Genomic DNA, 17,127 nt, shown 5'->3' with positions numbered 1-17,127 from the left:
TTCCTTGTTTACCTGTATGCGACGTTAAATAAAGTTTCTTGTATCTTGTACAAGTACTAAGTGAATACATGGTAAGGGATACCCAAACCTGCATTGTAAATTTACAGTGATGTCTTCAGGGACAAAGACTTAGAAAAAGTAGAATGGAGTGTAGCGGAACTTGACTAGGTCATATGCTGGTGACCAGGTAGTGGCCGTCTGAAGTTGGGATCGATGGATATCCCAGTAAAAGACTTGCCATGTCTTTTTCCTTTCCTGTTTCACTATACTATATTATATATAAATATAACCTTTCAGTATGTTAACATTTAACCAGCTATTTTTGAAAATCAACCACCTGTTTGAAAACCGATTCATAGAGATTTTATAACAATAACACTAGTACTGAATGACCTGCACCAATAAACTCAACTTGGTCATGAACAATATTCTACATAACGCACCAATGCAATACAACTTACAAGTTTGATTCAAACCTAATATTAATACATGGCAGGCTGTTGCAATGACTCAATAGCTATATATATATAGTTCATTAGTTGTGGTCACAATAATGAATAGAACGGCGAAACCAACTATACAAATATACATATGTATATGTATGAACAGATCCTGATGATCAAGCCCTCGGGTCAAGAATGAAGCAATGCAGGCATAGAATTTCCCAGTGATTGTCAGTGGACTTGTACTTTAGTAGTTTAATTTTCAGCCCAATGCTACAAGGAGAATACAAGTTTGCAATGCAAAGTCAAAAGAAAACAAGAAATTCCAATCAAGCTGTGATGGACCTAGGAATGGCTGCCATCTACCTATAGCTATCTAGCATTTATACTATTAGGCAGCTGTAGAAGTGGCATGTAAGGAGTCATGATCAACGCCCAGTAAGGATTCCCTGCCAAAACATTAAACAATGCATTCAAAACTTATTTTCCGGCATGATTCTAGCTTTGATAAATCAATTTTGAAAAGTATAATCAGACCGGGATTCGAACCCTGGACTTCAGACTGTTAAACCATCGCTGAAACTGATTGATGAGTTACCAGCTGGAAAACAGAAGTGTACAAGCCCAAATGTGCTAGTACCAGTTATATCTAAACAGAAGTCAAGAGGAGGTAATATAATACTGTATGTATATATAAGAAAAATGGCAGAAGGGCAGGGATCCTTTAGAACAGTCAACTGATTGCGATCATGTGCACCTGTCCTGTCACCCAGACGTCTGCTTCTGCTTGATGATCTTCGCTCATACATGATAATGAAGGTAGAACACCAATTTGGACTGAAGTTCAAGAACAAGATGGCATAGTTTCCAAGCATATTGATAAATTATATTGATACGGCATGACAAGAAGGGGTGAAAAGATATACCGCAGTGATTTCTGTATTTCCCTTTCGTTTCGTTACACGATCCTGTACTGCAATTGTTGTAGATCTATGGTATAATACAGGAGCCCTGGCCTGTTTACCAATCACCAGTTCTAGTGAGAAGCTGTGAGTACACAAGTGTTGTGTATGAAAACAAGTTTCAGATGCTCTTCACTCATTCACCCCTGAAATTTCATAATGAACTATTCCAACCTTTGAATTGGAAGGGTTCGAATATGTCTTCACGGGTGAATGAGTTAATGGACCTAACATTTAGGGGGGCCTTAAATGTACATGTTGTGATTGGAAAAAAAAAAAATGGCGTCAAACAAACTGACCAAGGGATGCTCCGTTATCTTATAACCGTTCGATCATCACTTTGGTTTCAGAGCAAAGGATTTGACAACATCTTCTAGGTTGCTGAGCTAAATGTTTAAACTGTTTGAAGAGCCTCTATATGGTACTCATTTCAATACTTTGCTGCATACAAAAAAATGAACAGAAAAAAGGAACCTTTCACCTTGCAACGCAATACGTACCAATTAGGCAATTACCATGGTAAACAAAACCAATTCAAGCAATTCTTTTTGGAAACAAATCCAACATAAAAATTCCTTTACAGCATGGATGCACAACATGCAAGTTTGATGGTTATATTTGCCTACAGATGTCTTGCAGCTTAAGCTTGGATTCACAGGATGTCCCCAAGACTACATATCCATTCCCTTCTAATTATTGTAGCATCCTGTAGCACCAAGTCACATCTAAACCAGACGTATCAGCTTCCAGCGTATGAACACACTTTCATGTTTAACGCTAATTCATATGAGTAAAATCACCACATAGCAACAATACAGGAATAGTTGTATAATGTTGCATGTATATATGGTACCATAAATAGTTATATTTTCAATTATAGTATATCAATTCTATCTTCTTGTAATATGATGTATATGTACATGTAACTGTTCTGTTTCACTGTGTCTTGAAAAAGGAGCGGATTGCTCCGAAAATTTGACAACCTTAACTTGTCCACACTGTTGGAATTACTTCTTTGCCCCGTACCATAAATAATGGTATACAACTATGCATAGTATATTAAAGGACCAAAAAAATAATCAACATTCAGGTCAAATGAATTGTGTTTAGCTTTACAATTTAAGTAGGTCAGATAAATGGATAATTTATTTTTACTTTATTTTTTACTTCTGATAAAGACAGAAATAGAACATGTATACATGTGCTATTTTAGTAAAAACGTTTATGTATGTATACATCATTATATTGTCATGATCAACAATAACAGGAAATACTCGTCAATCAGAACTAATTAGTTGAATTGATCATGGCTCATGTAAACTAATGGAAACTTTTAACCAATGATGCATGCTTTGGTTTCTTACTTGTTTGAATGACGCTCTTATAATTACGTACTACACTCCTTTGATCTTTTTTTATCTCATCTTTTTCTGTTGTACATTTTTTTCTTTTATTTTTTTAAATCCTGTTTTATTTTTATTTTCTTCAATCAGAACCTTGCCATTGTAATGACGGTAAACAGATTATCCACTTTCTATCACATGCTTTGAGACAGACATGTACGTGATGATTTCAATGCAAGCGTACATGTATGCACAACAGATCTGGACGTCAGAGATCTATCACAACACACTGGTTACTGCTTATATTCACTGTTGCACACCTTGGGTTCTGCCATTACTCAATGCTCATGACCTCATCAGGTTTTGCCCATCTTAACCAAATGTATCTGCTTAATCAGGAACTATTCTAAAAAGATTCTGACTCATTTCTTAAGTAACAAATCATTGTTCATGGAAATAATGAAGTGTAAACTATTTTCGTAAAATCTGGGAAAAACAAAATTGAAATAAATTGAACAGAATGATACCGTGTTGGGGTCAGAAAGTAGAATCAGTCGGGAACTCAAAACACACATTTCATTTTATTTGGCCCAATTATGATGCATAGTAGCACATTATCAGGAATCACTCTGGGCCGCGATATATCGCGATATTTACCCCTCTTTTTCAGAAATATTGCGATAAATTTCTCTAAATGGGATTAAATATCTCATTAAATATCATCATAAGGCTTTCGTTTTTAACTTTAAAACTAATAATGTTTTTAGAGAATTCATAGCCGAAGTACAGTAATAACTTGTATAACCGAATCATCACTCTGACGCTTGCTCGTTAACGTCTATCGAAGTGAAGCGTTAAGATGATCTAGACCTCGATATGCCCAACGTAGAACATATAGATTTAGAAAGGTATTTCAGCAATTTAAGCCGAATATATCCCAAGTTATTTAATTCAACAACATTCTCAGCCCAGGCTCTGTAAAACTTGTACATTTTCATTTACATTTTCCCTGAAAAAAACTCAGAATGCACCACAGTCACAGAGCTTCTATATTTCAAAATTTCCGGGGGGTGGGGAATTGCATTTGGCGCATGCAGTTTTGCTCAAAAATGACATGCTTGAAAATATCTCACCCATTTTCCAAATTTTCCCCTCTCATGAAACACATGAAAAATCCCCCTTACAATTAAAACCCAGGGGGGGTGGGGGATCCCTGCATTATGGAGGTCTAGAATACAGCACTACCGGTAATCAACTGGATTTCTCACCATCCTATTTTAACAATACATTATATACATGCATTACAATCCTTAAATTTATGTTAGATTACCAATATGTATTTTTTCTTTTTCATGGGTGTACTATTTCGGTAGCCTGATACCTGCTGCACGTAGAATTTATGTCCGTGTTAGCAACTGTTTTCAAATTTACTATAAAAATATAGCTCAACCTTGTGGAAATCAGAAAAAAATGCCTTATATTCACACCAGTAGGCATGCAGTACACCTGGATTATGAAATTTTGAACCCTGCCTTTGATTAGTTTCATTTGATTCCTTTACATTTTTATCATTTTTTTTCACAAAACAGTGGCATTCCAACCATGTTCAGAATACTATAGCCTGCACTGCACACAGATTTTGGGAAATTCATACTAGTCGGACAAATATTTTCACAACAAATTTAGAAGAGCTTAATTAATACACCCCTGAAATTGCATAATGAACTATTCCAACCTCAGAACTGGAAGAGTTCCAATGTGTCTTCAGGGGTGAATGAGTTACTAGTCCTGACACGAAATCTATATTTCCCCCCTCAGGCTTCAGTCTAGTGGAATTGACACCCTTGCATAGTAATGTCACCCTGCATTTTCATTGTCTCCACAGAAATTACACTGCCACATTTTGAAGTGGTTCAATACATTCCACCATACATTATTTTCAAGATACAAGTTTCCAGAAAAAATCATGTGAATTGAATCGGCAATCTCAAAAGTAGTGATGGGCTCAGCTGATGATCGATTATAACCGAAAATTGAAAGGTTTGAGCTTTCCTATGTAAAATATCCATTGAACTGTCACTTATATTCTCAGGATTTTTTACTCTATGATGGACAAAACCGCATAGAAGTTGCTTGAAATTCATGCGTAAACAAAACAGTGAAAAAACTGACTTTTGAGTTTGAATTACGTTTTCTGGTGTTATTTTAACTTACAAACTAATCATGCATCTATCTAGACAAAAAATGGTACATGGCAATCTATTGTAAGGTTACATCATTGTTATAACTGATCTGTTAACACATTATTGATTCAAAAGTATTTTTGTAAAAAGTGATCCGATCTAGGTACTGATCTGATTTGGGTCCTGCCTCCTTTCACCTCCAGTGAATATGGTTTGGTTTAGTATTGTTTGATGTCCTATCAACAGCTACGGTCATTTAAGTGTGGCCTCTGGATCCCCTGTGTGCAAGATGCATGCGCATAGTGTATGTGTGTGTGTTATGGGAGGCTGCGATATGTTCGTGTTTGTCTCCTTGTAAGGGACTGAAAAGTGAGGCCGAATTTATAGTACTACCTCACTGAAACATACTGCCGAAGACACCCAGCAGTACATCCCACCCGGTTACAGTATACTGACAAACCTCCAGTGAAAAATAAATAAGTAGCAAACCATTTTGTCATAAAGGTAGATTGGTAATTTTGGGCAAAATTGGATGAAGTATCACATCCGTCATAAAAGGGCTTAGTATCGATTGTGACCTTATCAATGTCAGAGTAGCCGGGAACCATTGCCAAGTGTTTTGATATATTGTTGTGACAGCAGTTTGATTAGCATTATTTTCCGGAATAACACATGACCCGCTATCCTGTGACGTGTATTTAAAACCTGGTGGAATCTGCAGGAACAAAAAAAAAATTGGAAAGGATACATAGAATCTGGCAAAAAACAATTTCCAGATTGCAATAAATCAATCCATTGCAAGAATTTAACTCGATCAAATCCATTTTGAAATCTAGCTCAAAGCCTCTTGAGACATTGACATCACTCAATATCAAGCACATACAAAACCAACATAATCCATAAAACCTCTGATAGTTCAAAAAAGAAATTCGAATTAAATAAACGAAAGTTTTCAACTTTCCAAAATAATTGGTAATGGTATAGATGTTATAGTAATCAGAAAGACTTTTTCTTCAAAGAATGAAAAAATGTATCAACTGTTACCTTTTGCAAAATAATAAATAATTTTGTAGAGTCATATTCCTTATGAATATCCTATGCCAGAAATCAAATTCAAAGATATGTACTCTTTTCTCTCAGTTTGAGCAGAGAAACGAGATCCTGATTCCTGTGGTTTGAGGGTACAAAGTAATCATTTCTTTTTTTTCTTTTCTCATGTTAATTTTATATCAGAAATGAATTTCTGGACGCATGCCAAAGCAACGTATATATTTACCCAGGAGTAAGCAATTGACACATAACGGGAGTTTGGTAATATGCCAAATATAGCTGAACAAGAGTGCGGCCATCTTACACAGTTCGGCGAAATATTTGTGAAAGTCGTCTGCATTGACAGGTGGATATTTCATTATTACTAAAGAATGGCAAAAACAATGTCATAATAAAACACTCTAATTTACAGATAAAAATATATCTAAGGTAGGGTCTTTCAGCATATTTCTTGAATTAACAATCAGCATATATTTTCTGTGAGAATTTGCATGTCCTATGAAGCCATTTTATTACCACTGTGACAAAGACACTAGCTTTGGGCATGTTGCCAAGAAATGTATCGCTCTAATTTACCGGTGAAATACTAACCTTTAAAACTCGGTGAATTCGGAGATTTTCTTTCTGGTGAAGACCTGCTATCTGGAGATCTTCTTGTTAGTATTAAACCTGCAGTAGGCGACGAAACGGGGCTTTTTCTCGTTGGACTGCTTTTCAACGAGAACGGAATCACTGCCTTGATAGGTCTGTGAGTCTGAATGGGGGACGCATTTCGGCGAACCCTCTGATGCGGTTGCCCTGACATTTTCCACTTTTTACTCCAAAACTATAAAGTGTAAATGCTATTTTTCCTATGAACAAAACCTCACTGTCCCCTGGTCCCGCAAGGGAGCGCAAAACCCGTTATTCCGACAACCAGTATGCTTTCGCTATTCATCAATGAACAACACACAACCCGAACACACAAAAAATGTATATCACGTGATTGAAATGCCTCTCATTCATTGGTTAATGTCCACCATATTTCCTCGGCATACGAGACGTGAAATTTATCTGGATGCATACAGTACTACGCATATTTATCTTTGGGTTATATTTATTTGACATCTTTCAACTTAAATTGTCAAAGCACGACCTACTCATATATTTATTTCATGGATTCAATGTCAAACTGTGCTATAAAAGTAACAAAGACGATTACAGTTATCTCCCCTACCAGACCGTAACAACAGTGACATGTAAACATCCGTTTCACGTGTCTTTATGTCAAAACAAATGTATATATCGAGGTATTTAAATTGGCATGGTCAATACAAGAAGCTTTTCAATCATTTAGATACTTATATTTCGTAACCTTTTCGATAGTGGTTTCTTCTCTAGTCACTTAACACTAACGTCATAAGCATAATATTGATCAGATTTCGTTTCTTACATTCACGTTTACTGAAATACGTTAGTGACTGAAATTTGGCTTAACAGCTATTTATATAAGGTCACAGTATTTTGGGCATCGCTTGCGAACGAAATGGTTCAACTCTCATAAGTACATGTAGTACCGTACAATGATACTACATTCACGTTTTGTATCTTTATTTTTGAACAGGCCTAAATTAGCCTAGCACATGGCGTCCATAGCAACGTACTCCGAATCTCTTGGGTGATTGCATCAGATGGCAAAACGTATACACTGAATACGTGTACTTATTTTTGAAATAAAAGTAGACCATAGTTAGTTTGTCCGATATCAAATGATAGAATTGTTTGCTCATTAGAGTCTTAAATTACAATGAAAATGTTTTGAAATTTATTTTCTATGAACTATGAATATTTTTCATTGTTTAAGTTCAACGAAAAACACTGATTTAATACAGCGTTTTTGTAACAAAAAACTATTTAGTATTACGGCCTTGCGTTATTTCTTGTCGTCCTTGTTACTCATTGGATATTTAAAGCTGAGCTTTTGATACTTTTGTTTACTGAAAATCTCTGTGCAGATATGTGACAAAGCATCATATACATGTACCACAAATATTCAGCCACTGAACAAACTTTTTTACCTTTCTTATGAACAATCAAAGTATTGACATACAGGTGTATCGCTGGTAAAAACAGTTATAGTCCACGAGTGATTATTCTATATTTAACTCAGTAGGAATAGGGGAGCATCTATCTTTCTGTAGTAAATCAATTAATGGTGTTCATATCTATCAAACCATTGCGTATAATTAACAGAGAGGTTCCTGGTTGGTCATCATGTGTTTATCTCACTCGAACTATTTGATTTTTAAATTGTATAAACACAAGACCTTAACCGAGTGTCTTTACATTTTGAAAACTCACTAACGAGTGTTAACTAACTAACCATGATAACCCTACAGCCATTACGAGTTGGGGGACATTTTTATTTCCATAACGTTAATTTTTTATTTAGAAAACCACATAACGTTATGTCATTATGTCTGTTTCAGATCGGGAAACCGAATTGCTTTGAACATGACGTCACAATGGAAGATGACGCCCCAAAACATTGTTACCTGACGTCATGATTAAAAGATTGACCAATGAAATCACGTCTAGGGTGTTACTCATTGTAGTGGGTAATCAAAATTTTAAAAATGTGAATTGGGAGTGAGGAAACCTAGAGTGGTTGACGGAGAAAGTATTTTCATACATATTTTTCTTAGTATGGATGTATCATACTATGTAGTACATACGCTTACAGCGTAGCCGAAATCGCCATCGATTTTGTGGACAACTCGTACACATTTTACACCTTTGTGTGCATACGCTCCACTGGTCATTTGCCTGATGAAGGTGACAGTGTACATATCGTACTAGTCATCGAAACGTCACATAGACAAGTTTATTGGTTGTGTATAAAGAACTTCTCATAATATTGTTTATAATGTTGTTTAATGCGGATATCAACATATAAATAGTCATGACTCTATATAGTCCCTTGTTTAATATGATGTGTTTGAACTGTTTATCATTGGAGGGGCTTTGCTTGTTGCCTACTGTCTATTTGTATATATATTATCAGACTATCTATAGAATGAAATATCCTGAACTAAAATATTTGATTTGGCTGGGAAAATCCTATTCCCCCTGCACCCCTTCTATATTGTGCCAAGCATGTAGAAAAGCCATCAACAATTTAAATGAAGTATGTTTTAATGGGATAATCAAGAAAAAAGAAAGAAAAAAGAAAATATACTAATTCATTATTTATTATTAGCGCATGTCAATTTGGCTTTAAGATAAATTTTGCATATTAATTTGAGAGCTATTTCAAAATAAAAGATGTCAAATTTTGATCACAATGTTTCACAATCGGATATCACTTTTTAAGATACAAAAAAGGGGGAAAACTTTGATTGTGTTTATTTCAGATGATGGTATGATGGCATAAATGTGTAAGCACTGGCAAACAGAGATCCCTTGTTATTGTTGGTCTACCTATTGGTGTTAAATTACAATTAAATTGCACTGTTTAATTACATTTTGTTTTAATATTATTTTTTAAATACAATTGTATTTTGATGCACATTTTTTACATTAGAGCAGAAACCTTGGCCGTTTTCGTTTAACGGTTGAACCGGTCGGACCACAGTTGTTTATTAAGTAGGGTCGGACCTAGTAATCTGATGCTGCTTTCAGACAAGCCTCGACAAAGCCTTGCAATACCTGCATAAACATTTGCAGGTCCGTCAGAATTTATACCCGAAATTGTTATATTTAAAAAGGGACAAACCGGTTGTTCCGCATAAACGAACTGGCCCCAGTAAGATCATATCTGATATACATATAGGTCTAGGACTATTTTCAAAATCCATTGATCAGCACCAAAGTGAATTGTTGGCAGATGAAAAGAAATCGATCGCCATGAATACCGTCATTTTTTTATCTGTAATCTGCAACCTGGTTTTTTTCTGTGATATACTTTAATTACTACCTATCCATATTACATGAGTTTTGTCATTTATAGTTACTGTGTTGACACATTTTAGAAACAGTTTACTGGCTTCATGAAGGAGTTTTGTCGTGATATCTTGTTAAAAATGACCTGTAGTGTTGTTGTTTTTACAGTAAGAGAATATACGGTCATAAAAGTTTGAGCGTTTATTGGGAACAGAACAGTAAGAAAAAGGTTGCTATATATGAGTATTTTTTACTTTACTTTACAAATCAAATGATACGTCACGTCACGCGTCAAACTCCCGATGGCCTATTCACAGATAAGGACCAATGTATCATAACACAGTCGGCTCAAAATTCAACACAAAGGCGATCTGCTATCAGAGTTATCTTTCTTGCAACTACATAAGCGTCGGTCACAGCAAACCGAGTTACAGTCGGTCAAAATTCAAACCCAGGAAGGGGTGATCCCATTGTTGCACTGTCAATGTGCTCTGTTATGTAGCCCAATTTCTTAACTCCAGTTTTTGTGATGTGTGATACCTGTTTAAAGATATCGTCACTCAGCCTCAGGCTATGCTCACCTGTATCACAGCAGGCCACTGAACAGGTGTGAAATCTGGACCCGTCTATCACGTTAACCCACCTAATTAGTTAGTTTACCTGTTGGTGTATACCACTTTTGTCCCTTCACAGTAACACGATACACTGTTTATTGGATATTAAACAGTGACGTTAAGAAAATGACACTAAGCAAATCAATCTTTCAGTGTCCAGCTGATACCATAAAATTAGAAATAACAGCATCATTGTGTACATTCATGTAACGAATCAAACAGCACGCGGAGAGTAAGCATAGCCTGTGCATTAGTTACAGCTATAATCTGGACCTAAGCTCAGGTGTTAGCAGTAATTGTACACGTTTTAGGGGTTTAGTTCAATTTACGGTAAAACAAAATACCACCGAAAATATACGAGTACACTAAACTCCTAAAACGTGTAAAATTAAAATAATTTTTGACACAGGTAAAATAAAACGAGTGTATAAGCCTCATTGGGGATGGTATTTTTACCGAAAATTGATCTGAACCCCTAAAACGTGTAAAAATACTCTAAACACCATATAGCTTATGTCCAAATATAGCTGTAACTAATTCTCAGGTCCCAGTGATCATGCCATATACGATAGAACGGGATACATTATCTCAGTTTGGAAAACCAAATATCATTACCAGGGCGATCATTATAGCTCAATGTATCTATTCAAGTGTAAGTTGTTTAAATAGTATTTTAACACACATGTTGCTTTTGTGCAGAGACATATAAAGCCAGGATGTACGTGTCTGTTTTGTGTGATATGGAGTTCAATGTTTCCATGTCACTGTTTTCCGTCCCAATAACCCAATGTCTCTAATCAGTTGTCCTATTAACTCATTCATCCCTGAAATTTCATAATGAACTATTCCAACCCTTGAATTGGAAGAGCTTAACTGTGTATTCATGGGTGAATGAGTTTACCAAGTGTCCCGCAGTCCCACCCACTGATCATGACCCGAAGTCATTTTCAGTTATTATAATTCACTACCCAATTCACTCAAGGTTCCGGAGAAATCCGGACAATTCTATGCCTTTAAAATTCATATTGATTCTGAGAAAAAAAAAGTATCAAAAATGCGATTGGATTATGGCACAACTAAACAAGATATTTATGATAAAATATTTATTTATCAATTTAAATATATGTTTAACATTTGTCTTTCTTTCTTATCGTATTACACATATATGAAACGAATATCATGTATAGGTTGCTTGTATTTCTTCGTATTTATTCGCTGTAACCGGAAACCTGATTTACCAATTCTTTACAAATTCTTCATTCTTTTAAAATACAAACGATGATTACTTATCAGACACACGTTAAAAACTATATTAATAATTTTCTGTACACAAATGCGAATAATTATATGCATTCAAATAGATATTACTGTAATACATTTAGCCATCGATGGGAAATGTTTATCATTAATCAACAGTCATGGCAGACGACAAACACACATCGGAGGACAGCGAGGACTGCACTAAGGACGTCGTCCCGTGGACCGCAGCCGCTGTCACAGCCTGAACCGTCCAACTTCAGCGCGTGACCTGGACGGGCAGGACATTTTGAAACTCAAAGGGCCTGGTATAAGGTGGGAAGAACAACATCCTCGTGTATCAAACTCATGCTTCGGAACAACGTCAACTACCATATGGATCATTTCAAAAATCACTGTTGATAGCATTGTTCTTGTTGAGAGCGGATTCAATACACTCTCAGAGCATACTTAAACATCTGGTCCCGTCCGTAACCCCATTTTTTAGATCATGGTACATATGAGCGGACTTTTGTCTCTTGTTCAGTCAAACCAATCGCTTTTGTCGGCAGAGCTACAGTGCAAACGTGGAGCACGTGCTTCACCATTTCTCCACTCCCAAGTTCAGTCGAGACCAGTGCAGTTGTCAATTGAGCTGCAACAGGAACGTGGATCTGCCACACTACCAGCTTCATCACATGTCTTGTACTGCGGAGTGTAGCACGGATCTACAGAGCTGCCTTCTTCAGACGGAACGTTCACATCAGTACAAGACGCGGCATACAGCTTCCTCATGGCGGTACGGAATGGAGTGGTCATGCCGCCGAACCATATCTGTCTCCCTGGCAACACTCTGGGTATGCTCACAGGGCCCTGATTTCAAAACAGTTTTAAAAGTAAAATGTGGTATAAACTTTAATAATCAAAAGAGGTTGGGAGAATACTCGATCTCGACTGTTTTTGCAATTCAAGCAGGGATCTCTTACATTTGGAAACCTTCAAAATCACATTTTATATGAATGTCTACTATGCCTATTAGTCAAAAAAGTGAACATAAACATTTTTCAGCCTGGCGGCCATGTTGGAATTCTCATCCAGCATCCATCGAAAGAACTAAAAACTTGAATACTATGAATATCACCATGACATAATGACATTTAACTCATACAGCGAAGCATTTGTATAAAAGTGAACGTGCATGTTTTAAAATTCACGTGCAGTTTGACAAATGTAAAACAGTAACAATTGTTCCCGTTAACAATACATATACATGGAACATATCATATAGAACATAGTTCAAGCTACTAGGGTGGGCGGTGGCGCAGTGGATAGCGCACACGCCTTTCACCAAGGCGACAGGGGTTCGATTGGGTTCGATTCCCCGATCGGACGTGAAAAGCTATTGGGGTCACCTGCTCGACCACGTGGGTTTTCTCCGAGTACTTCTGTTTCCTCCACAAATTAAGACCCCGCGCCCTTACATCCGAGCCAACAAGAGTGATAAATATAATTTGAGATAACTTGTTTCATAATTGTTGTAAAATAACTGAAGTTTATTTTTAAGTTACCAAAGGGACAGAAACTATATCATCCTCGATACTCTTCCGCTCTTTTCACCCCTGGAATATGTCATAGCAATATGCAAGGCATGCGGCTACCTAATTGATAAGACTCTATTTAAAAAAAAAAAATGACCAATCGCTAGGCTGATACCAGTCTTTTGAAGGTTACACAGGAGCGACATTCGACTTCAAAGGCAGTCAATTTTACCGTTACGCGACCGACAGATTATTTTGATAGACATCAAAAGTCCAAACTAGTCTTCTCGTCTCATTCACAAGGTGTTCGATTTAACTATGACATATTCAAGGAGCGATAGTGAGCGTAACCACAGGGACCTGATAATTTGTTACAGCTATATTTGGACCTAAACGAAGGTGTTCAGTGTAATTTTACATGTTTCAGTTATATAGTCATTCGGGGTGTCATTTTTACCGAAAGTCGTTAGAAACCCCTAGAACATGTAAAATTACTCTGAACACCTTAGTTAAGGTCCAACAGCTGAAACAAATTCTCAGGCCCCTGTGATCGTAACCCCATGGAATATCAAGATGGAAATATTGTGACGGAGGTGTTCACACACTTACTGTAGAGTTGACCTTGTCGTTGGGGAATGTTGTACAACTTAGGTTGGTCCCGGTCTTCAGCTGAAAATATCATATTAGTGTTCACGATTATTTAGTACATGAGCAGACCAAGTGAAATGAGTTGTTGTTCGTATGTTTCTTTTTTTTCGTTAATTTCTGTCTTCCATCAATGATGATGGTAATATTTTTAAATGGTTTAGAATGTTATGTACATAATACCTAGAGAACATTTGTAACAGAATGTGGTGCGAGGACCCCTAATGTTTGTGTAACTTAATGTGGTGCGAGGACCCTTAATGTTTGTGTAACAGAATGTGGTGCGAGCACCCTTAATGTTTGTGTAACATAATGTGGTGCGAGGACCCTTAATGTTTGTGTGTTCCTGTATGTATGTGTGGAATATGAGTACTTTTGGTCACCTTGCACAAGGGCCATTTTTAATTGGTCATAGCTAACAACTGCATTATTTTTAACTCTACGAACATCGATCAGCACATGGGCATTATAAGACGTTTTGGAAGTTTGTTATGAAGAAAATTTTAAGACTGGTGATATAGGGCTTTAGCATACTTTCGTAGCAAAGGCAAAAATCTGTAAACCCCCTCAGGATCTGTGGATTTTTTCTTAAACGTAATAAAACACAAGAACGAAACCTACAGTGTTGATGAATTTTCATTGTATCTCAGTATAACACTGTAAAACATTTACTGTTTGCCTACCTGTTTGTAGCGGTCGTTCCAGAACTGGTCGCTATCAGGGTAGACAGTGTTAGGGACGACAGCCATGTCTGGTTCTCTGTGTCTCCCCTCGGGGGACAACGCCGTCTGTGGTCTGGTCTGGTATATCACAATTGATATATTTTATAGATACATTACAATACTGATCTTTTGAAGTTACGGAAAGATGTGTCAAATCAATCAGGACATGGAGGAAATTCTTTGAAAATATAACCCCAAAAGTGTGCAATTATGAAGAGAAAAAATAGCTTTTTGACTAAGAGCAGCAAATGTGTAGAATAATTTACCGGAAAATGTAGTTTGTGTTAAGAATTTAAACTGTTTTGAAATGAATTGGATAGACACAGGGTAAAAATTGATTTATGAACAACTTCAAAGCTAATTTATGGACTGTATAGTGTCGTTACAATAAAAAAAAATCTTTTTATTTATCTATAACAATTATTATGTTTTGAGTCTGGTGTAGATAAGAATTCCTGTACCAGAAATCTATCATTAAATATTCATAGTGATACAGTGTATACCCAAGACGACATAAAATACTGTAGCTATATCATCTTCGCTAGCCAATTCAAAGGTTACAATCTGGTACGGTAGGAAGACCAGATCGTACCAGATCGTAGCCCTTACTTTGGCTAGCGAAGATGTAGCTGTATACGTATATAAGAAACGGTTACTGCCAATAATTGATTACCACATACTCACTATTTCATGACGACATTTATGTTAGTACGTTTATTAACACGACTCATTCTCACGCTTTTCATATTATTCTGCAGATCATATTTTCGCGATCACTCTATTAAACCGCGAAATCGCAAAAAGATCATCCCCGTGAGTTTTCACCGGGTACTCCTGTTTCCTCCCACACTAAGACCCCCCACGCGCTAACATCCGGGCAATCAAAAGTGATTAATATAAGATGAAATAACTTGTTTCATAATTGTTGTAAAATGAATAAAGTTTATATTTCATATTGGACTGGGCATTAGAAAACAGTTCCACTCGTTGAGCGGTTTCTTAATTAGAATATGTAGGAAGTTATCAAAACAATGTTTCAGTTACCGTAGCGTATTGGTCTGCCTGGGAGGAGGTGGAGGGACGATCATAGAACCAGTCACAGAGCAGGCGGGTCGTATCACGGTAACACTCGACAGGCTCTGGGGGTCAAATCACGAGAACTAACGGTAAGTATATAGGTCCCGGTGTACATTAAACGTGCTCAAAGTTAAAATGAACAGTAAAAACACCCCCTTTTCCAGGTTGTGATGTACATGTAACAGAGGATTTTAATCAGATTGGCTTTTTCTACTTGCCTTAAGATGAAAACGTTTAAGCAAACAAAAAAACGATACAACGTATTGCCAAACAGTCCATTTTCTTACATATATACTTTATAACTCTGTCCGAAAAATACAACTTTAAAAATTACTTTTCAAATTATGTGTGGGAGTGATCAGTAAGACAGCTCAGTAAACCGAAAATAGAAAACCTTTACCTATGAATTAACAAGACGCAATTCTGTGACTTACCTGTGATTTTCCCTAAAAGAAATGATTCTGTATCTTACCTTTGTTTTTACCGGTCAAGAAGTAGACAACAGGTATAAAAATGGACAAAAACATCACGTTTTTTTAAGAATGCTTTTTGCTAACAATTGCAGAACGTCTTGGCGCTTGAAATATTACGCGCGCATAACTACCGTCACTAGGGAAACGTGCTATTGTTCAGAGACGAACAATAGTCTTGTCCATGACGTCATGGCACATATCAGTAACGTCATCACAATTCTTAATGCAACATATGATTTAACATTTATCTACGCATGCTTTATACTTCAAAAATATTCGTCATTATATAACCGCAACGAAGTTTTCAGAGCTTAACCAATATTCAAACGCACCGCAGAAATGTACAGTATATACATAGTTTATCACTTGTGCGCGACTGTACATTTTATAGACTAGAACATTGAGGCTTTATGATAAAACACAAAATCCAATTATGAAGAGAAGTTCTGTAAAACAGTGTAGATTGTAAAAATATTTAATCAAAATACGGAAACTACCTCAAACGCATACATATTTTAAAAACACAATTTTAAAATACTGAAAACTGACTTTAAACTATCTGATGAGATGGAAGCCAAACCTGTTCGTTATATTTGTGACCAATTTTTTTTTTTGGTCAAAACGGTCAAATAGTACTTCCTGGTTCTGTTAAAAGGTTTCTAATTTTTAAATTAGCAACGATAACTGTATTTCATTTAGCTGAGCTTGACTGCATTAGTACAACCCTACACATGCCAAGTATGCTTTAGTGCGCTCGATATTGCCTTCAACCATCATGCTTGTTATGCCCTTGCTAAACTCAAACTTCATCCGGCATTTTGTTTGCGTCATATGTGTTCATTAGCTTCAAAAACAGCAATTACTGATCTTGCCATTTTGCTCACTATTACTTTAAGACGATGTCAACAATTATTATATAA

The 17,127-nt window shown here is 36.3% G+C and overlaps 2 protein-coding genes across 2 annotated transcripts in view; both read right to left on the bottom strand.

Annotated features, from left to right (window-relative positions):
• LOC110464317 (protein FAM117B-like) overlaps nucleotides 1-6,970 on the bottom strand; it is a 40,568-nt gene extending 33,598 nt beyond the window's left edge. Inside the window, exon 1 of the mRNA XM_021519468.1 lies at nucleotides 6,573-6,970. Coding sequence (XP_021375143.1) covers nucleotides 6,573-6,786 — 214 coding nt within the window. The 5' untranslated portion in view covers nucleotides 6,787-6,970. The remainder of the gene's footprint in view (nucleotides 1-6,572) is intronic.
• Nucleotides 6,971-11,660: 4,690 nt separating this feature from the next.
• LOC110464378 lies at nucleotides 11,661-16,320 on the bottom strand. The gene is made up of 5 exons (XM_021519570.1): nucleotides 16,207-16,320; nucleotides 15,702-15,796; nucleotides 14,619-14,735; nucleotides 13,900-13,959; nucleotides 11,661-12,625 (listed from the first exon to the last, which is right to left on the bottom strand). The coding sequence occupies exons 1-5, from the start codon at nucleotides 16,259-16,261 to the stop codon at nucleotides 12,377-12,379; spliced, it is 576 nt and encodes a 191-aa protein (XP_021375245.1). The 5' UTR covers nucleotides 16,262-16,320; the 3' UTR covers nucleotides 11,661-12,376.
• Between the last annotated feature and the right edge of the window lie 807 nt (nucleotides 16,321-17,127).

The sequence above is a fragment of the Mizuhopecten yessoensis genome, unplaced genomic scaffold (assembly GCF_002113885.1).
Source record: "Mizuhopecten yessoensis strain PY_sf001 unplaced genomic scaffold, ASM211388v2 scaffold10985, whole genome shotgun sequence".
Taxonomy (NCBI): Eukaryota; Metazoa; Mollusca; class Bivalvia; order Pectinida; family Pectinidae; genus Mizuhopecten; species Mizuhopecten yessoensis.
Note: the sequence above shows the minus strand (reverse complement) of the source record. Positions and strands in the feature narration are given on the sequence as shown.

What these genes read in the sequence shown, in the direction of transcription:
- LOC110464378 (XM_021519570.1), bottom strand. Translation starts at nt 16,261, where the DNA reads ATGTTTTTGTCCATTTTTATACCTGTTGTCTACTTCTTGACCGGTAAA. An exon ending in CTTGACCGGTAAAAACAAAG is followed by an intron (nt 15,797 to 16,206) that starts GTAAGATACAGA and finishes TTTGACCCCCAG; the next exon opens with AGCCTGTCGAGTGTTACCGT. An exon ending in GGAACGACCGCTACAAACAG is followed by an intron (nt 13,960 to 14,618) that starts GTAGGCAAACAG and finishes TGATATTTTCAG; the next exon opens with CTGAAGACCGGGACCAACCT.